The 22,126-nt window shown below is 39.8% G+C and overlaps 3 protein-coding genes across 3 annotated transcripts; all 3 read right to left on the bottom strand.

The window, feature by feature from the left end:
* Nucleotides 1–322: 322 nt before the first annotated feature.
* On the bottom strand, nt 323–3,311 carry LOC124283180 (proton-coupled folate transporter-like). The gene is made up of 3 exons (XM_046719210.1): nt 3,270–3,311; nt 1,031–1,187; nt 323–508 (listed from the first exon to the last, which is right to left on the bottom strand). The coding sequence occupies exons 1-3, from the start codon at nt 3,298–3,300 to the stop codon at nt 382–384; spliced, it is 315 nt and encodes a 104-aa protein (XP_046575166.1). The 5' UTR covers nt 3,301–3,311; the 3' UTR covers nt 323–381.
* Nucleotides 3,312–3,527: 216 nt separating this feature from the next.
* LOC124283222 (solute carrier family 46 member 3-like) lies at nt 3,528–4,658 on the bottom strand. The gene has a single exon (XM_046719251.1). The coding sequence runs from the start codon at nt 4,656–4,658 to the stop codon at nt 3,528–3,530; it is 1,131 nt and encodes a 376-aa protein (XP_046575207.1).
* Nucleotides 4,659–17,192: 12,534 nt separating this feature from the next.
* Nucleotides 17,193–21,791, bottom strand: LOC124283203 (solute carrier family 46 member 3-like). Its single transcript, XM_046719234.1, has 4 exons — nt 20,510–21,791; nt 19,565–19,648; nt 19,009–19,165; nt 17,193–18,303 (listed from the first exon to the last, which is right to left on the bottom strand). The coding sequence occupies exons 1-4, from the start codon at nt 21,657–21,659 to the stop codon at nt 18,078–18,080; spliced, it is 1,617 nt and encodes a 538-aa protein (XP_046575190.1). The 5' UTR covers nt 21,660–21,791; the 3' UTR covers nt 17,193–18,077.
* Between the last annotated feature and the right edge of the window lie 335 nt (nt 21,792–22,126).

Here is a 22,126-nt window from a genome sequence, read left to right as displayed (position 1 = left end):
TGTCTTTGTCCCTCTATCTACGAGAAGATTGGAATATTCTTTCATAACATATCAATTAGATGTTGTTATAGGAAATCAGCAGTGCTTCCGAAAATAACTGGTAACTTTAGCAATTTACAATGTCGACAACTGTTTTGATGCATGTATGTTACAACACCTGCATCAAGTTTGTTGATTTTGTAAGCAAAAGTCTGACCTCTATGGTACTGCTTTTGAATGAATGATTGCATTGCTCATTCATAATTTTGATGACACATGTAAACATGAATGGATAGTTTTTAATTTAATTTTATTCATTCAAACATTATTATGTACATGACATATTTGCATAGTATCGGTGGTGGACGAATGACATCGTTGGCTCAATGCCTGAAGTGTTCTTCACATTTCAGTGCTCTGTGCCAGGTTGCTTTGGGAAGACTGTTGAGGCCATTCCTTGTCCTGTATTGTCACAGTGTCCTCGTGTTCAATACGCCTGTTGTGCTTATATGTCAAACATGCAAACAATCTGAAGGAAAAGATAAAATAGCTTATTAATGTCGTATTCAGATGTCTGTGATACCACATCGATTATAGTGGAGTCTTATATCTCAATATACACATTTATGTTTTGTGTCTCTGGGAACAAGGACGTTGGGGGTAATCTAGTGGTTGAAGCGTTCGCTCGTTACGCTGAAGACCTGGATTCGATTCCGTGCATGTGTACTACTTGAATGTGAAACCCATTTCTATGTCCCCCGCCGTGATATTTGCTGGAATATTGCTAAAGGTGGTGTAAAATCTTACTCACTCACTCAGTTGGAACAATATTTTAGTAATATCGCCATGTGGTATCTATCTATCCTATTGCCGGCAAACCAAGTACGGCGCAAGTCAGCATTTTATCAATTTAGTGAAATAGAACACGGGTATAGAGCTACTGAAGGATCAAAATCAGATCATAGTGGGGCTCGAATACGTTATCATCGGATCCTGGCGCAGCTAAGGGACAGTATTACGCAAAAGGTATTTCGGCTGGAGACATACTCACATCAATAGCACAAATGCAACTAGATGAGTGCTGGCGAAGACAAGGTAGATAAAACCTCGCATAAAGTTCATGGTGGCCTCGTAGATGAAAGCAAACGAAGGGCTGAGGATCAACCCAGCCACGTGGTCAGCCAGGGTGAGACTTGTAAACAGAGATCCTGAAACACACGTTTGTTCATTCAACATCCACTTTGACACCATTAGATAACCTACACTCTGGGAAATAAAAACATAAGAACATATGACCACATAATATACCATTAAAAAAAAGTAGGGGATATTCCATTTTGCGAGCATACCACTGGTCAATGCCAATGCATGTGAGAAAACGTAATATATATCCATACAGATGAAACATTTCCAATGGAATGGAATAAATTGTCACATTTTCCCTTAATTTCTCTTCATCATCTGTTTCCTCCTTGGCTTCATCATTTGAATTTTATCAATCTTGTAATCCAATACCCCCTTCTGTTTTTGAATGGTATATAACAACACATACAAAACCAAAACAAAACCCCGAACATTATCAGAGTGTCAGCAATCCGGAAGAGTTATTTTCAATATTGAAATCTGAAGTGTCAAAGCGACCGAATAAAGTGTTTGTTTTGAGTTTGTTCTGGATGTTTTTGAAGTGTTACAGAATTTACGCATTACTGATGATACCTTATTGGAAAGTATTGTTATAATACCACCAGCTCTGTGCTTGGTCCGATTTTGGTTTCACTGTACATTCTTCCAATGGGCAATATCATCCGAAGTCACAACATAAAATTCCATGGTTATGCAGATGATAACCAACTCTACATAGGAATTACACCAGCTAATGTTGAACACGCAAAAGATGTTATGGAGAGCTGTGTCGCTAACATCAAGATATGGATGACAAACAACTTTCTGAAACTCAACGACGACAAATCTGAGTTCATGATCATTGGAACTAGGCAGCAGCTTTGCAAAATAGGCGAGTGTAGTCTCACAGTTGAAGATCAGTCTATCTGCCCTGTGCCCCAGGTGAAGAATCTGGGTGTTGTTTTCCGTTCTTCAATGTCACCAGAATCACAAGCCCTAACAGCAGCAAGATCAGCAACCTTTCATCTCCGCCGAATAGGAAAAATCCGCCGCTATTTGGACATTGACACAACCAAAATTTTAGTTCAGTCATACGTCATCTCACGCCTAGACTACTGTGAACTCCCTCGTGTCAGAGCAGCAGCAATCCAACATATCCAGCTTGTACAAAACAGAGCTGCCAGGATCATAACCAGGACAAAATGTCAGGAACACATCACCCCTGTGCTGAGGTCGTTGCACCGGCTCCCAGTAAAGAGGAGAATACGGTACAAAATAATTTGCATCACCTACTCAACCCTCTATGACATCAATTCACCAGCTTACCTCAAAGGTATAATCGAAATCTATCGTCCAACTCGTGTCTTGAGGTCTGAGAAATGAGGCAGCCTGAAAATGCCAGCTACAAAAACATCCATGGGAGACAGAGCTAGCAAGTTGAACTGAGATCAGTATCTTCCCTGGAAGCATTTAGGGGCCAACTAAAAACTACCTACTAAGTTTCTCCACTTTCTCTGCACAGCGCCACTGAGCAGCACTGGTTGGACATTAGGCGCTAAACAAATGCATTATTATTATTATTATATTAACATTTGAATACCAATTCATCTGTCGTTGGTGGAAATGAACAAGGATGTCGCATTGAACAATGCATTTAATGGGTAGACTCTGCATCGCCCAAGCCATGCTTGACTGTCACAGCTGATGACAATCGTAATATTTGGCAAATTTGGGGATGGTTAGATCGGAAATTTGTTATTCCTGCAAGGATGATCTTTTCCTTACTGTCAACTGACAGCCATGAGACCATTCGAAAAGGTGTGAAACGTTGTTTGTTACCGGAAGTAGTAAGGTCTCGCCAAGTCCCGCGACCTACTTACAGGCCCTATTGATGTGTGCTGATGTGTGGTACGCATATATCACTGGTATCTCAGGATCTGGAGCATTCAATGTCCTTCACTTACGGCACACAATGAACGCAGCCGACTATAAAACTATAGATAGTCTTAACTATCCCCAGAAACCGTTTGGTGTAAAGCAGAAAATAGCTGTGAAAAATACATGAATGGATCACTAAAATGACAATGACACCAGGTGTTCGCGAACGTTTTAGGGAATACATCTTACAATGAAAGTATTTATACGAAATTGTGAAACTCAGCACATACCTTGGCTGTCTTTCGGGGCCATTCTGGACATTATTGCTCTGATCACTGGTACGGCAGCAAAAGAAAAGGCTCCCGCCATTGCATCTTGAATTTAGAAACTGGAAATCAACTTGGGACAAAGTTAAGAATATGCTAAAACGTTTATACCCGCCTTATAGCTGGAATATTACTGAGTGCGGTATTAAACAACAAACAAAATAAATTAAACGTTTATATTATATACAGTTTCATACCAACTGAACATTTCAAAATGTGAAGTTATTTCTTACATCCATACATCATCCAGTCTGTTGTTGCAAAGCCATGCAAAAGGTCGGCAACTGTGACGGTAAAGGCACTGAGGACGCCAATGACCTCGTCCCCTATACAGTAATGCAGGACCTTGATCATCGGCACACCGAGAACCTGGGTCACCATCGAAGATGCCATTGTGAAGTAGCCAATCTTTTCCGGCGTCCAACAGAACGGTAGGTTCAACATAAACAAAGTGTTTATATTGAGTTGTCCATTAACACTCATCTGGGAGAAGAAGTAGCACATTAGACCCAACCAGAAAAGACTCCGTACCCGACAGGTATTGTCAAACAGGTACATTCCTACCACGTCCCTTATCCCCTGGGTAAGGTTCACCTTCGATTTGTGGGTCTGTTTGAGAGAATGTTTACTCTCTCTTATGAAAAAGACTACAACAAGAATGAGCACCAGCATGATGGCAGCAGACACGAGGGATGGGTAGAAATACCCAATGTCCTGTATGAAGAACCCTGTGGCAGCACTGGTTCCAGCATACGCAATGTTCCTGGTTGTGTCTATGACTGCTATAGCTATTGTCCGAGACTTTCGGGGTGGCGTATTGTCTGCGGCATAAGCATAACTAGCAAGAAGTATACCGTTACTCGTACTGCCCAATCCACAGAGAACTTCCCCGATGTAGTACCAATTCAGATCCAGTTCCCAATGGATGATGGCCGTGAGCAGTCCACTCCTCAGCATGTCGCCTATGGCTGGTAAAATGAACACGACTTTCCTGCCGAAATAATCAGAATACGATCCAAGAACTAGAGATCCAAAAAATGCTGCAGCTTTATTAACGAGGGAAAAGTACATCTGTTGGTTTGCTGTCGCTTTCTGGGCCATTTCCTGAAGAATGTAGCCTTCGGATGTTTTGTTGGTGAAACAGGTAACGTTGGCTGGACTGAAACTGTCACCTGTGTTGTTGCCGAATACTTCCAACGACACCCGTTTATAGAGGTACTGGTCGAGAGTCGGGGCATGGAAGGCTGACGCAATATTGTACAGAACAGCTACAATGTTTCCCATCACTAAGTTCCTGATATTCAGGAGGGATTCCTCCTTCCTGGGTTTTTGTAGAAGTGGTTTCGTCTCCATTGTAAATAGTGGTGAATGTAGTTGTTCTGAGGTATGGGATTAATAGATTGCTTACATGACACACATAGAAACTATGCCCGTATTGATAACAATGTGTCTCGTGACAACATCCCACACGACAGTACAAAAGATAATGAGCTGATCGGCCCCCGTGATCTCGAGAAACGAACGCCTCTTTTGAAGGTGAAGGTCGATGGTGTCGTCACACCTTGAGACGTTAAAGATGGTAGCTGTTGTCCAACGCGGCCTTGCCTACACCGTAGCAGGAAACGTTGTGTGCATACGCAATGCGCATGTTCCGTACACACCATATCAATCCGTGTACTGGTATAAGTATACTCAGCAGCAGAAAAACCCGTCAGTACGAATTCAAAATAAGATAGGCACTGTAATCAAATCATTACAGAAATGGACATAATAAGCGGATCAAAAACATTTTTTGTGTACAATATCCTGACACATCAATGAATAACTCAGCACAGTTCAAAGACATAACGTGAATGTTTGCAGTCCGTTCAGACTCTTGACTTCAGTATCTAGTGTGACCACCACGAGCGGCAATAACTGCAGCACAGCGTCTATGCATGGAGTGCACCAATCGATTGATGAAGGCCATTGGCACCTGGAACCACACTCTGGCGCAATAAATCAGCTGTGTTCGGCCTTGGTATGACATTATTCAGTCTCCTCTGAATTTCATCCCAAAGATGTTCAATTGGGTTTAAATCAGGACTAAGGGCTGGCCACTGCATAATGTTGACACCGTTCTGCTGTAGGAAGTCCCGTGTAGCTCTGGCAGTATGGGCCCTGGCGTTATCATGCTGGAAAATGTTGTTCCGGTGACGTGCGAAATGTGGTATGACGTGGGGTCTGAGAGCTTGGTCGATGTAGCGCACCGCTGTGATGCCGCCTCCTCTCCCTGGACCAAGGTTCTGGAACACCACAGAACCCACTCTCTGGTTCAGGTCTATTCCACCCCATACCATGATGCTTGCACCTCCCCATGAGTCTCTTTCCATAACACATTGGTCTGAGTAACGCTGGCCACGTCGTCGCCATATTCTTGTTCTGCCATCTGCAGTTGATACGCAGTACCGACTCTCATCTGTGAACAGAACAGTTCTCCATTGCCTGTATCGCCAGTTTTGGTGTTGTAGAGCAAACTGTAGACGTTCACGCCGATGACGAGGGGTGAGGATAGGTCCACGGTAAGGTCTACGGCAATGGGGGTTCCCGCTGTTAAGACGTCGGCGTACTGTATCAGTACTGATTGGTCTTCCGTGTGTTCCTACTGTCTGGCGTGCTGTTTCGGATGCCGGCATGAAGAGATTCTGTACATGCTGTCGCACAACATGGCGGTCTTGTCATCTTGTGGTCACCCTTGGTCTGCCAGTACGGGGATGCCATTTGGGATGTTGGTGGCCCGGAACAATTGCTGCAGCCTGAAGATGGTCCGAACGTTGACCTGGAAGTGATTGGCAACGGCTTGTGCAGTGTGGACAGCTTTAAGTCTTCCTAGCGCCTGGTTCCTCTAAGCTGTCGTGAGTTGCGGCATCCTGCTGACGTTGTAATGTGAATGTTTCAACCAGGTTTGGGGGTGCATTTTATAGGGCTGGTCCTTGTGAACTGCACGTGCAGCATGAGTTGCATGAAAAACATGGAGAACACCGTACCGTCTCCGAGATCAGGTTGCGTTTTTGAGACCATTTTGAGTTTGGGAAGGAATGTCTTTGCTCAGGTAAAGTTGGATATGTTGTCAAAAATATACAGTCAAAACATTAAATGAGTATACAGTTATCCGTTTCTGCGAAGGAAAATTCCAAACTGACGTTTCTTTTGCTGCTTAGTATATATATCTTCATAATACATTGCCCCTGGTATGTTATGACGTCCAGATACGCAGCGTTATCACATCACAACTATGCGTATGAAACTCTTGGCAATAAGTTAATGATAACGACAATGCACCAGAGTGAGTGAGTGAGGGAGGGAGGGAGAGAGAGATTGATTGATTGAGTGAGTGAATTTAGTTTTACGCCACTTTTAGCAATGTTCCAGCAATATCAAGGCGGGGGACACCAGAAATGGGCTTCATACATTGTACTCATGTAGGGAATCGTACACGGGTCTTCGGCTTGACGAGCGAACGTTTTAACCCCACCGCCCATATGTACCAGAGACAACAGCAGCAAAAATATTTATTTACAGTAATTTAACTGTACTCCTGTAACTCGTATGAATCTTATTTCAATGAAACTCCCGAGCCAAAATCCCCGCTCAGAATTTGTAGCGGTTACTCACCAATTTTCTTGGTTATTTCACACTATACCCAAACGACTTGAACCAAAACATGGCACATGTCAGTGTGCTTATCGCCATTCTTTCGGAGATACTTACACCTTACTGTCATAATGAATTTACGTACATCTATTCATCGCAAACAGGATTGTGTCGTGCCCGTTCGCCCTTGACCACCTTGGTCTTAACCTGCCCCGCACTGAAAAGAGTCAGCGATCTGATGGGGCATATTTTATTTATAGCCAATGATCTCCCTTGCTCATTTTAGTGCGGGGCAGGTTAAGGTCAAGGTCGTCAATGGCGAACGGGCACGACACAAACCTAATACTGTTTTCATTAGCTTTCACCAAGGACGTATATTCACAGGATTGGAAGCCTTAGGCGATGTGCGCCGCATAAGCTGACCGTGTTCATTGATAACGAGTGATAACGTTCCCCAGCCGCGACTCGCGATGAGTTAACTTTTGACCATCTTGCGCTTGCGCAATGCTTTCCTTACTTACCAAAACATCCGGATAACGCAGCTGTCAGAAGTTTTCTCGACGCAAAACGTCATGTGTGTGTGCATGTCACACGTTCTATAGTTGCATTGCTCATTCACGCATCTATGTAATATAAGCGCGATCGTTATATATCTACCAACACATACAATGTCAGATTACTTGTATTGGGACGAATCCGATGTCGATTTATCGGCAATGTTGGGTGAATGGACAGAGTACGAATTAGACTTCAGCTCGGATTCATGGTCAGATGACGAAGATAAATCTACCGAACGATCTAAGACCAAGACAAAAAACACAGACACATCTTCCGTAAAGAAGACATGCTACCAGTGTCCACTGTGCCCCAAACAGTATTTGTCCGTGTCAGGGTTCAGTGTTCCTGTCGTCAACAAACTCAAACGACCCGGTGTAATAGGTGAGAGTACTAATATGGTGAATATTTCCAGATAGGTGATGGTCAGACTAAATGCAGTCATATTGATCCAAATTAAGGCCACAGCATATTCACTGAATAAAATTTTTTTTGAGCACAGATCATGGTTAATTAAAGGTGTTTATAGGTAATGCTTAACAAAAAAAATAATAATAAGGCACCGAACCATCTCTGCTGCATTGAATGTTAATCTGTAAAAAAATGTTTTGTTTTTTTTAATAATAATTACACGTTACCTACTGTTATCTGTACATACAGTTTTAATCAGCAACTGGAGAATAGCAATATTAATATAATTAATTTTACTCCAGTCAGTCAGCACAAGGTGTCAGACACACAGAAAGTTGGTGATATTGCTGCTACACCTGTCTACAACAAGGGTGTCACAAACACATCAAGCAGCATAGCAACCTTGACTGACAAGTCATTTGCACAACTGCTTGAGTCTGCGGTCTCCGAAGTGTGCAACAACCCAAACCACAATTCGATCACATCAAAATCCTGAGGTATCATGATTGAGATCAGCAAAGCAGTGATTTCTTCACCTGTCACAATGCAACATCTCGAAACATTAATTAAACCACCATTACTGGATACATTGGCAGTTTTAGGCAAGACAAGCTCTTTCCCGTCAGACAAGGAATTAATGTTTAGTAAATTTCATGCAATGAGGACAAACTTTAAATTTTGTGCCAATTTAAGATCTGTGATCATGAAAGTTTCAAAACAGACAGAAATGCATGTTCACCTCTTTAGTCAGGGTCTGCTGGATGACCTCCTCAGATGCGCTGTTAACAATTTTACTAAAAGTCTGCAGAAGTAAACAGAGAAGTCTGCAGAATCATTTACAGACCAAGACAATTCTGTGCTCTTCTACATATCAGGATATTTGATTTATGCCATGGAGAAAATTTCGAAAAAGAATGGAAATGCAGCCTCTGCATTAATTCTGAAAAACCTTTGAGCCTCATCTACTGAGATGTCTCCTGATTTTGTAACCAAGTTAAAAAAGTGGACTCTGAAGGTTGAATCGTGGTGGACTGAAAGACTGAGGTGATATCTTTTTCTTTCTGGTCCGAAAAATTGAGACAATATGCAGACAGGCATCTAATTTATATGATCGCAACACTGATTCAAAAGACAGCACTGAAAGAGACAATCATGCAAGACATCACGGTTTCATACTACTGGGACAAGCTAACTGATTCTGAGGATAAATTAAAAACAGCAATCTTAGAGAACATTGTGGATCTATTCCTAAGACTCCGTGAAAGGGCCGTTGCAAAACACGTGCCAAACCCAGACGGAAAATGCCAAATCAGTTTTGAAAGGAAAGAAATCCCAGTCTCTGAGAAAACGATTGAGACCTTACAATGATTAACATGATAAATATGACATTTTCATTTATCTGGGATTTTTTATTATTAGGTGATTTGTGTCCCTTTATTTATTACAAAAACATTATGTCAGATACATATTTTTTGTGGAGATGTAAATCCATTTGTTCCTATTTAACCGTGCAAAGTCAATACATGTTTAACACTGAATGGAAAGTATCTCAGTTCACTGTTTCTGATCATCACTATGTGACAAACAGACAGGCAAACAGACAGATGGTTTAATTCAGCAAAAGACCTCCAGCAAAAAATACAAACTTCATCACAATTATGTACACAATGTCCACTTACGTTTTTCTTGTTTTATTTACATGGTACAAAAATAGCCATATTACATCACTGTTTATCACTGCAGCAAAGTTATTAATGGTGTGATAAATGCTAAAATATTTCATAATGTACACAGAATATGTTTCACATATATCAAATACATGCCATTCATCTTTCACTAGAAACATACCCTTGTATTTACATGATTTGCACTACCCCTCCTCAAGAATAACATTTTCATATATACCAGTTTCAAATTCTAACGTAAACTTACAACATTCAAAATAGAATTGAAATAGAATAAAATCTTTACGGGTTGCCTGTATAGATGAATACCGTGACTGAAATAAATTATCATACAATGTTTGATTAAAAATCATTAACTAAAGCTTTTCGATCCCATAGTTCCTGACTAATGCAAACAAAGCCAAATCCATATTGAAATAGAATATGTTTTATCTTTATTGTCCATGAACCGTGACCTACATTATATAAAGATAAGATAACATTGTTTTGGTAAGCCATTATCAGGCATATAAAGTAATCTACATTAAACACAAGAAAGGCTCGAATAGCCTTAAACATAAATGCAAATTGCAAAGGTACTCTTCCATATTCCATAAAACCATATTGCTACAAGTAGATTGTCCAACATTAAATACATTTGTACAAACTTTGATGTGGACCGATTCCATGGTATTCCAGTAAGAAGTGCATCAATTTTTATCATCCATAGCATAGTATAGGTCTGATCATACAATCAAATATCTTAAATAAATTTACACAATTGAAATTATCTAAAATCTATAAACAGGCAATAAAGTATTCCATCCATTTTGCTAATGTATTTCTGAAGTTAGGGCTGCAAGGAAAATATGTGATCACTTGTAGAGTAATTAGCCTTATAACCAGCTTTTGATCCACTAATATTATGCACCTCACACCATACTTGAAGGTGGCTATTCATAACAGACATTAATATCTCACAAGTGGAATCTATAAGTGAAATGATTCTGTAATTCTTTGGATCATTTTTACGATCTCACTTAAAATACAGGGCAAATATTGAATCCTTGCTGGCTTCAACCACCTTCTTCTTACTGAAATACCACTCCCATTTAGCTTTAAATACATACCTAAAACTATTCCTCAAAACAATATATATCCAGACTTTGATAATGATCTCTATGAGCTCTAACACCTCTAATTTTGGTTGCAATCATCTGTAAACCTTGGTGGATATACACCCATAGTATGACTTGCAGCATCATGTGACAACTTTACAAATAAAGATACAGAGCCATCAATGCCAGAATACATCTGTCTGTACAAGGTATTTTCATAATCTTTTAACCATACAAACTTAGTCCATGTTCTTTAGGGTCATTACAGCTGTTACCACAGTTACCAGACATATGGCTATCTACATGGTTACAAGAGATATCCAGTGAACGGTATAATAGAAAGTAACATGAAAAATCTAGTGTACCAGTACCAAAGTATCTATTATAAGGAAAGAGTGATGAAGATGCCAACATGTCATCAATCATACTTGCACCACAGTTCAGCAAATTTAATACCATAGTTATTATGCTGTTAATTATTATCTCTCATCTTCCTTGGAGTGTCTAACACATCAATGGGGTAGTACATCTGCATCATACACATATTCAACAATGTCATCAGGAATGTATAAGAAAGTCATTCATTCTGACATTCAGATCACCAACTAGGAAGACATGTTCCTCTGGGCCCCTATGCTCGAAAGTGTCCCAGCTACGACAGATCCTAAGTAGTTAAGACAGAAGTTAGGACATCGTTAGGATAAGACCCATTCTCGAAACGATCCTCTCCCTGTCCTAACTTGTGCTACCTATCCTAGATAGGATAGCGAGCTCTTCAGTAGGTTAGATAGAAATACCCTCATTAAGTTGGGGATTCCCCTAAATATTATCCATGATTCATTACATAAAAAAACCCATAATTATAAGGAAATTCAGCTTTTGATGGACTTAATAGATCTAAAGGAAATTATTCGATATTTCCATCACATTATATAGTACTTTTGAAGTTTTTGAAAATTCATTTTTTGACAAGGCGATTACATTTTTACTTCAGAGTTTGAAAGTCTGCCAAAAAATACCAATAAGGATATTAAAGATATGTGCAAAAAGTATTTCCAGTGTATTTGTTTTTTTATGAAAATCACCACTTGAACTCTAATTATGCATCATCTCACAAACTGAAAAATTCACCTAGGAAAAAACAGGAGATACTTCCCCTATCAAGTTGGCCTTGACATTGACATTTCTCGGCAATGTGACTGGAAAGAGCAATGTTGTAATTAAAAAGGCCTAGATTAGGTAAGAATTGAACAAATCTCTTTTGTAGATCGAAAGAATATGTGCATCCTAGCGCTAGGATACTTTGAGAATTAGGCAGGACACCTATCCTAGACACTAGGATCAAAGTTAGGATATCCTAGGGCTAGGATCCTTTCGATAAAATAGGGGCCCTGGATAGCCTGATTTCACTCTGTAAAAGTAATCCTCCAGTGTGGAGATACCATCATCGTCACAGCCTTCATAGATTGGTGAATTCTCTGGAGATATGTATGGGAATAGTAGAATTATGTCTCTGTCCCACTTAAAACAGATTGTCTCGCCTTGAAGTTGAGCGTTTCAAAGTTTTCAGTCATAATCATGAAATAGGATGTCACTTGATTATCTCAGCCATTTTGCTAGTGGGGTATTGTCCACAGCAAGTGGTCCCTGTTGTCTTCTTTTGGTAATATTTTCCCGAATAGGAGCAAGTGCTTCAGATCCAATTACTCTGAGTTGAGAAAGAGTGTTGCGGACATCAAAAACTGTTGGGTTGCCGTTCGATCAATCTTTATGTCTATAATGAGCGAAATGTTCCTCAAGGGGATCCTGATTAAATCTGTGAATCATAACAAAACTTGCTCCTTCTTGCAAAAGAAACTTAGTGCATTCTACAATGGAGTTCACACTGATATGGAGACCATTCAATGTCTGTTGACTCAGCTTCATATTTTTTCTCTGCCGTAGAGTATATGGTCCTGCCCTATTCATTACTGCCATTTCCCAGTCATTGAAATATTGTAGAAATTCATCAGTCAGATAATGAAATCTCGAGTCATCTGGTGTCCTATATGACTCTAGGTCTGGGTTCCTCTTGCGTTTTGCCTCCTCTAAATGTCTAGTGTTAAGACAGTCGAATAAAACGATTCATGTGACGAATTTGAATTTGAAAAACAGTTTCCTGTCGTTTTTAGTAAGTGTGGGACATCAGATATGAAGTACAGTTTCCTGGTGGGAAGCGAATATGGGTTTAAAGTCCAAAACGTATTCTGCAACTTTTCATTACGATGTAGTTTGAACAATTTCCTGTTAGGTGTTGCCCCATCACATGTAATAAACAATGGCTTTAACCCACACTCAATTGTTAGTATTCTCACAGTTTCCCATATGGGAGGGTATAAAGTCGCTGAAATTATTCCATCAGTAGCCAGACAGAAAATGGATACTGCAAAGATGTAGTGATGCCTCTCACCATAACAACCAGATTGGATTTTGCAAGTTTGGGATCACTGCCACTAAGCAGATTGTCCATATTACTGATGTCATTCCCAGTTTTGTCCAGCTCTACATATCCCACTAACTCGCCGCTTTTGTTGTCATAAACCAGTCCTTCTGATACTTTAATTTCATCTTGGGTGATCCCAACAGAGGATTTCCCTTCTTCCTTGTACATTCCACATTTTTCAGCCTGTTCTATCAGATGTTCAGTAAATCTTTCATGAAAGCCACATGTACTCGGCAAGACATGTGAATAGTCAAATAAGGTACGGGTACTTGGAAGAGCAATAAATCCAGAATCTCTGGCCACATTGTAAGCTTTCTGACTTTTGCTACGTAAATGCAAACACCACTTTACCATCATAGGGTGCCACCTCATTGTTGATTTGTTTTTGAGTTTAGCATATTTTAGCTGTTGGTCCCAGAAGAGCCTTTGAGTAGAATTTTCGTCTGGATAACTTCTCTCGGCATCACTTGTGTATTGTTCCACAATTTCTAGAAGTTCTTTGTTTTCACTGCCGCTTAACACATGTCCTTTTGTTTTGATGACATCAAGCACACGTCTTATAAGTCGGTCAAGTTCTGCTTGAATTGATCTCTTCTCAGTTTTTAGCATATTATTTTTTTTAACAAGATGAATTCAGTTCATAGTGCTGTGGGGTGATTTCTTCAGAGAAAAATGTTGACACAGCTAGTGTGGGCCTTTTGACGTGAATCCTTTTTCCGCAGAGTATTTCTGTACAGGTCACAGTGTTTGCACCTCCTCTTTGATTGAACCAGTGGACAGCAATTAGTTGAACGTATTGTTGACTCGTATGGAATGTCACCTCTGATAGCATGGATATCTTCCCTGTAGGCAACAGCAGAGACATAACTTGAACTCTTGTAAATTCCAACACCTGACGGCACCATGGATACATACTGAGCCTCAAGGTTTCCCATGCAAATGCCCCAGCGCTCCAGTTTGGACTGTAACTTCTGGATGTCTTTCACAGAATGATATATATGTGGAAGACCAGTCCAAAAATCATGATTAGAATTTACATCCTTGCCATGGTTAAATAAAGTTGGTTTCAACGACTAATTGATGATCAAAGTCAGTCTCATAACCTGGCTAGGTTCATGATCATATGGTTGAACAAATCTCAAACCATGTTTATTTGCACCAGAAAACAGTAAGTGTCCAAAGGCTGATAGATATTGCTTAACTTCATCCATAAGGGAAACACAGCGTGCAGATGTCCTCTCAGTAAACAGTCTAAAAACAATCACATCCAGTTCATCTTCAGCATTATACTGGAATACTTTGTGGAGAACAACATAAAACTCATTGGCAGAACAGTTGTCAGAATCTTGTCACTTCCCTGTAATGGGGTGTGGAAGGCGAGGGATTGCTGTCTTTTAGATAGAAATTCTCCCATGCAGTTTCCCATCCGGCACTCTCATTGCAGTCTTTTCTGAAAAGTGCAATAAATTACAATGACATCACATACAAATAAATTTTTTACAAATATTATGTAAATAAGAATACATGTCAATGAATAGTAATGGATATATTTAATAATTAATTATTACTCACTGAAACACTCCAGGGAGAAAACAACATAAGCTATAAAAATATTGGAACAGATATAACTATGGATGGAGCTGACTTTACGATGCCATGACAGAACTGTTTGTTACGTGGTCATTGTGATCTACCAAGTAGCTAACATATGGATGTTAATGGAGAGACAGGGGTGGGAGAGACAGCGGAAAGGCGGTGGAGTTAATTATTAAAGTTGTTTGTGTGGAGAGTGAATGGTGGTATTCATTTGCCCAAATAGTTTGCATATTAACGATTGTGTAACGTCCGGTGTAAAAGTGGGTCATTATTCATAGTATTATTGAATTTTCTGTATATTTGTATAAAACAGTACTATGTATTCAAGAAATATCAAGACTACTGATAGTGATAGTATCATACATCATGTACACATAGCCATAGGTGAAAAGTGATCAGATAAAATTGAACTTTTTTAATTACAAGTTTTGAGGGCGAAATTGACATGAAACTAAGAAAGCTCTTCATCAATACAACAAACATAAATTGAAATTTTAAAATTCATTTTGTCTGGAAAATATGGTTCAGGGGGTGATTTGGAAATTGTGACAAAAACTCACAATCAATATGGACGATGCCACTGAATATTTCTATTTGACACAAAATGTCATCACAATCGCGAGTGAAAATCTATAAATAACAAATATATTTAACCATATACAACTTCGTAAGTACATAGAGGATAAATGGTTCCATTATCTGACCAAAGTAACAAAGGACTTTCTGCAACCTCTGCATCGTAAATTGACGCATAAATAGGCCATAATGTACAATTTTGCCAACTGAGAGTGTCAACCATATTGATTTCGAAGTCAGCGCAACAAGTCACGACTGGCCAGCAGTCTCAAAAGGATTCTTAGCCAAAGATAATTGTTAATCCACTGAAAACAGATGCCGGTGGCTTTCGTATATGTTCTTAGTAATGATTATTCTTACCTTTGATTCATGAAATGATATCTAAATGCTGCATTAATCTGACAGAATACCACACATGATGCTATCCTTCTGGTGTCCAGCGTTAGCGAATTACCCACGATGCATAGCGCGCATCCACCCCTATTGGGGCAAATGAGCGCGTCCCACATCAGAGCGAGACTGTCAATGGAAGCTTCCAATCCTGTGTATATACATCTTTGCTTTCACTCAGCAATGTTGAACATTTCTTCATATGTTTGTTGATTTGTAATGCATTTATAAAGTGGTTGATCTTTAATATCCATTACCTGGTCACATGAACGATAAGTATTGTGAGTTTCGCGCAATTATCACTTCATATTCTGACTAAATATTTACAATAGATTCTAAATCAGACATTCGGATTGAGGCACAATCTCGAATTATTTTCATGTGCACATCTGCACCAGGTAAGGTTTCATTAAGGCGTACATGTTTCGTCTTTTATTCTCAACGCAAAAGGCCCATACACATCTTGCAATGTATATGCAGAGAGGCTATTCACACATATTACTTTCTAAGATGGTAAAATAAATATATACTGATACGTTAGATAAAATGTTTGTTTTTTACCGAGTTCATCAAGGAAAGCAGTTTGCCATCACAAAATCAGATGATTAGAATAGTCATGACAAAGCTAATATTTAATTTGTTTCGGCCTAGCTTTCCTTCAAATTCTCACACAAACAAATAAATATGTCAATCTATTTTCTCTCTACATCAATAGATATCAACACCGTGCAATGTTACAATAAGTATTGCATTTGATCTTTTAGTATGAGGGGGGCCTTTGTCCTTTAATATTACATTACATGACAATTCAGCAGTCATTAGACACATTTATAGTCAGTTATATGTAAAAATATAAATAAATACATGAAACACCTAAATGGACTGATTGTGGGGTTAAATTTTTATTGATGTCACAATAACAATATTGATTTTTAACACATTTCCAACAGCATATTAATTCTGAAAATACAGGCATAATAATAGAGTGGTCTTTGAGTACTACTGAATAGAAATCAGGATAGAAAGCTATAGCTGGACAGTAAATGGTGTATAACGGATAATATATTGTCAACATCATGTCACCAAAACAAGACACAAATGCCATTTAATGCTATTATTGTATCATACACATCCGCAAAGGTAGGCCTTCATTTCTTGCTTGTTGAGACAAATCTCAACATCATCAATATGTCAAAGCATACAATTACTCATAACGTTTTCTGAATGATAAAATATTGTGGGTAAATCTTTTATTTTAAACTGGGGAGACTGGTAACATTACTGCCACCCAATGACTGCTTCGATGAATAGATGGAGGGCAAGTTTGGAGTGAGTGGGTGAGTTTAATTTTCGCCGCACTCAGCAATATTCCAGCTATATGGCGGCGGTCTGTAAATAATCGAGCCTAGACCAGACAATCCAGTGATCAACAGCATGACCATCGATCGACGGAAGTGGGGACAATGATATGTGTTAACCAAGTCATTGAGCCTGATCACCCAATCCCGTTAGTCGCCTCTTACAACAAGCACGGGTTACTGAAGATTTATTCTAACCCGGATCTTCACGGGTGGGTACGTTCAGAATATCTTAAATGCAAACAACATGAAATCAGAAGTGTGAGCAACCGTATATAAGAGCGTACCATTTATAACCATTAAATTATACACCTTATTTCTTCAACTATCAGTCATTAATGTATAATAATTATAAAACGACTATAAAAAGCCTGCTAAAGGATGCCCGTTACCTGCAGATGTAGGCTTATCTCGCTGCGATTGTATTACATTAAGGTAAGTGTATGAGAACTATTTGTTAGATTTCAGTGCTGCAATGGTCGAGGAATCGTTGTTGGAAATTACACAAAGGCTCATAAGAATGAGTTCTCATTATTTCATCGATGCTATTTTACCTGAGACTTACAATTCTTGGTGTTCTGACGTAGGAAATACCATGACAATTTACCGCTTTTTCATAGAGTTTTCCCTATTATGTCCTTAATGTCAATTAATATTGCACTTGGGGGATTAAACAAATGATACTGTTCTAAACTCTCAATCATCACAAACATGTGTCAGTTAGATTAGGATTTTCGTTGTAAACGACCGGTTTTCAATGAAGGTGCAACAAGACAACGCGTGAGGTTGACTCTGTCTTTACATGTCGCAAACTGTCGCTGCGCACATTGAGCCGTGGACCAGACCGGAAGCGAAAAGTTGGACATCGCTTCCATCATGTCAAAGGAAGAGTTATCGCCCATCGGAACAAAAAGATTGCCCATTTAGGGAATCCAAGAATTTCATTCAGTGGACGAGAAACACAGAGTTACCGCCTCCCTGTATCAAGTCTAATAGGACTCCACAGAAGAATACGAGTAGGAAGACAGATAACGATCGCTGCTTCTGATTGGCTGTGATATCAGATCACCCCGCGACTGCACGTGGGAACCACTTCTCTCGAACGACGCCGACAGTCCCGGCGACGAATATGGCAGAGACCCGCTTTCCTGTATCGTCACTTCCTCTTCGTTATAGATACCATGGTCAGCACCGCGTGACCGACAGGCGAACACTCTGAAATCAGAATGCATAAAGACATCACAACTCCACTTGACCAGGCAAAATGCACTGGCTATGGCATGCCTCATTTTTCTAGGTACAAAGATTGCGATCGGATTGCAACCCAAGCATACCTGGAAGAGGTTAATCAGAAACTTTATATAACCCTTTGCTTAATCTGATTCATTTCCAAGATCGCTTTGATTTAACAAAAAACAAGAAGTACGTATATATGTTACAGGGAATGTGTGAAACCAGGGATTTCACGTAATCCCTGAATGAGTCAGTTTCACACATTCCCTGTAACATATATGCAATTGTACTTAACAAGATTCATCAATATTACATAATATAATCTGCCATACCCTTTCCATATTAAATAACATAATAATTTCATGGGAAATCTCTGATAAAGGATTGTGAGTACATTATGATCATGTGCTGAAATCCATGTTAAAAGCAAGGTATTTGTACTGAACGGTACGGCTTAAGGAAAGAGATGACTAGAACTACCCTGAAATTGTTGCCATATGCTCATACCTTCACCAGGGATTTCTAAAGATTATTGTTTCGTCACCTACGTAGAAATGGATTACAGGTTTCCTCTTGCATTTTCCGTAGATTATTAGTCTCAATGTTTAGCCCATTATTGCTTGTGTTATAGTTGTTTATATAGAACAGTAGAAACGGGTTTCGGGCAGCCCTTTGCCATGTACTCACATAAACACGGCGACAGAGAGCAGTTGTAGACCAGCCATGGCTAGATAGACACTTCCTCTCATCACCTGAACGGTGGACTGGTACAGGGAGCTGAAAACTGGCGTCCCCAGCAGTGTACACAGAGCTTGGACTAGCATCAGACTCGTGAAGAGAGAACCTGGCAGAAGATATAGTCAAGAGATAATGTGACAGAAGATATAGTCAAGAGAGAACATAACAGAATATATAATCAAGAAACTATGTGACATAAGTTATAACCAACTGGATAAAAGTGTGAACTTGACAGAAAGGGTTACATTTGAGCCGAACACAGCAATGTCCTTCTTTATCAGGAACACATTTGAATAATTCTGTAGTAGATTTGTTAATACCAAATCAAGGTTATCTAGAGTAACTATATAATTTCACTAAACCTGGTTCTTCTGACAAGCATTGGCTTCTGGGAAGTCATTACCGATGGCATTTGTATATAACTCACAATACCATGTCTTTGATAGGATCCAAAGAAAGACACGCTTAACAATATTGTACTTTAGTACTGTCTAACGATTAATACCTTGTCTGTCTCGTGGTGACATTCTGGACATGATGGCTCGAACCGTCGGGGAAATCGCAAACGTGAAAGCCTCCAGTCCTGCAACTGATTTAGACAATCCTTTATCACAACCTGAACATTTAGTCACCGGAAGTGTAGGAAATCACTTCCAGCACTGTTAGGATTACCTGAGCAAAACAGGGTTAGACTTGACAAAACTCTATGGATGATCACCTTTTTACCGTTTTCAAGCATATGGTTTGAAAATCTATCTATATGTTCCGAAATTGTCAAAATATAGAAGGTGATCATCCATAACGTTTTGTCATCTCTATACCACCAACTTCTAGAATACCACTCAAACAAATCAGGGTTAGACTTGGTCTTTAGCAACCCATGCTTGTCCTAAGAGGCAATAAACGGGATCAGGCTCGCTGCCTTGGTTGACACGTTATCGTTTCCCAATGACGTAGATCGATGCTCATGCTGTTGATCACTGGATTGTCTGGTCCAGACTCGATTGTTTACAGACCACGTCGTACAGCTGTAATGCTGCAGAATTTGGCGTCAAACAATCCCATACCCATTGTCAGAATTGTACAATCGACACTGCTTTCTTATAGACGTAGGAAGGGTTTTATCGTTTCTGTTTACTTTATAAAGGCCTGCATTAAGGGGCAGTGAGTGAATCTTGGCTTTATGTCGGGGTCATCTATGTATCAGCCATATCACGGAGATCTAGGGTGAATGACAGCTGAATCATGCACAGCAGTGTTTGATTGCATATTAATCTGCAGCACACACTATCGGTGTAAGATGACACACACGATCACATATTATGACCAGGTGACCCTTATGTGAAACTCCTCTAGTGACCTACTCACCCATACAAGTTGGATCTAAATTTACGTAATGTATTAAACGATTGATGATGATGTAATAAATGCTGTTTCTTCTGCAACTTACCCCCATACATCATCCAGTCTGTGTAAGCCAGTCCACGGAGTGTATATGCTGCAACCATCACGAACGAGCTGGATATTCCTATAATCTCATCACTGATACAGTACTGGAGTGCCTTAATAAGTGGCACACCAAGCACCTGCTTTAGTGCAGTGCCCGCCATTGAATAATACCCAATAGTTTCAGGAGTCCAGCAGAATGGTTTGTTCAGCATATACAGCGTGCCTGTGTTCGATGCACTGCTGGAAGGCAAGATGAAGAACAGGTAGGTCAACAATGCCAATATAAACAGCAACCGGGTCTGTTTGGTATCATCAAACAGATAAAATCCAACAACTCTTTTGATGCTTTTGCAGGGACCAATACAGTCTTTATGTTGCACTTCTACTCGGGGCAAGGTCTCTTTTACACACACAAGAACAAACATGGCGGCCAGGAACATCAATATGACCGAGGTGAACGAAGGGTAGAGGAATCCGGTTCTTTGAATAAAGAATCCACTTGCTATTTGGGAGGCAGCATTTGCAAGATTCAGAGTTGTTTCAAGAACGGCTATTGCTATAGTCCTGGTCTTCTTGGGAGGTGTGTTGTCGGCGGTGTAAGCATAACTGGCCAACAGGAAGGAGTAGTCGTATCCGGTTATACCGGATACAATCTCCCCTATGAAGTAATAATTGAAGTCGAGTTCCCAGTAGATGATGGCTGTCAGTGTACAGTACCTGGTTATACAACCCATCATGGCAACAATAAACATCACTTTCCGACCAATAAAATCAGAGTATGCTCCTAACAGGACGATATTCAAGACTACAAATACACCTCGGGCCATTGTGAAATACATCTGTTTTCTGGATGCCAGCTGCTGAGCCTTCTCCTGAAGAAGATAATGTTTATCTGTCTTGTTTACATAGCAGGTCTGATTGAAGGACTCGTGATGGGTTACATTTCCAAACACCTCTTCCGTCATCCTTCTGTACAGATACTGGTCCATGGTGGGATTGTGGAAATTTGTCGCTATGAAATACAGACATACCACGACGTTACCTATGACGAGATTCCGAACATTAAGGCCTGTCTCATTCAGAACGTTACCTCGCAGCAACGGGGACGTCTCCCTGCGTCGACTACGGGAGTTCTCGTCGTGTCCTCTCATGTTGCTGGTTCTCTGGGTGGAAGGGCGTACGCTAGGGCCCAGCCTAAGTACATTCAACACTCACGTCATCGTCGTGTACATCAATTTGACACAAACAGTGTAGTCGACGACGTCAATCTGTATTGATGTAAAAGGTGGATAGAGCGGTATACTGTGTGAGTGTACTTTGATTTACAGATAATGAATCAGTGACCCTGATCTGATTGTTGATCCTATCTGTTAGACGATATAGTGTCGTGTTATTGGATATGTATGTACATGTATATATATTCATTACGAATTTTGAATTTATGTGTACACTAAACGCCCAAAGAAACGTTATCCTCCTACATTTATGAATTACTTAAATACTAACAAAGATATGTTGGAAAGTATTAGTTTACAAGACAGCTTAACAACACAGCTTTATGCAAATCACGAAACAAAATTCTCAAATGCATTCATATTTAGGTGAAATGCATCTTTTT

Source organism: Haliotis rubra, unplaced genomic scaffold (genome assembly GCF_003918875.1).
Source record: "Haliotis rubra isolate DU_JTF1 unplaced genomic scaffold, ASM391887v1 Scf310, whole genome shotgun sequence".
NCBI classification, from domain to species: Eukaryota; Metazoa; Mollusca; class Gastropoda; order Lepetellida; family Haliotidae; genus Haliotis; species Haliotis rubra.
This window is presented reverse-complemented; position numbering and strand designations above follow the sequence as displayed.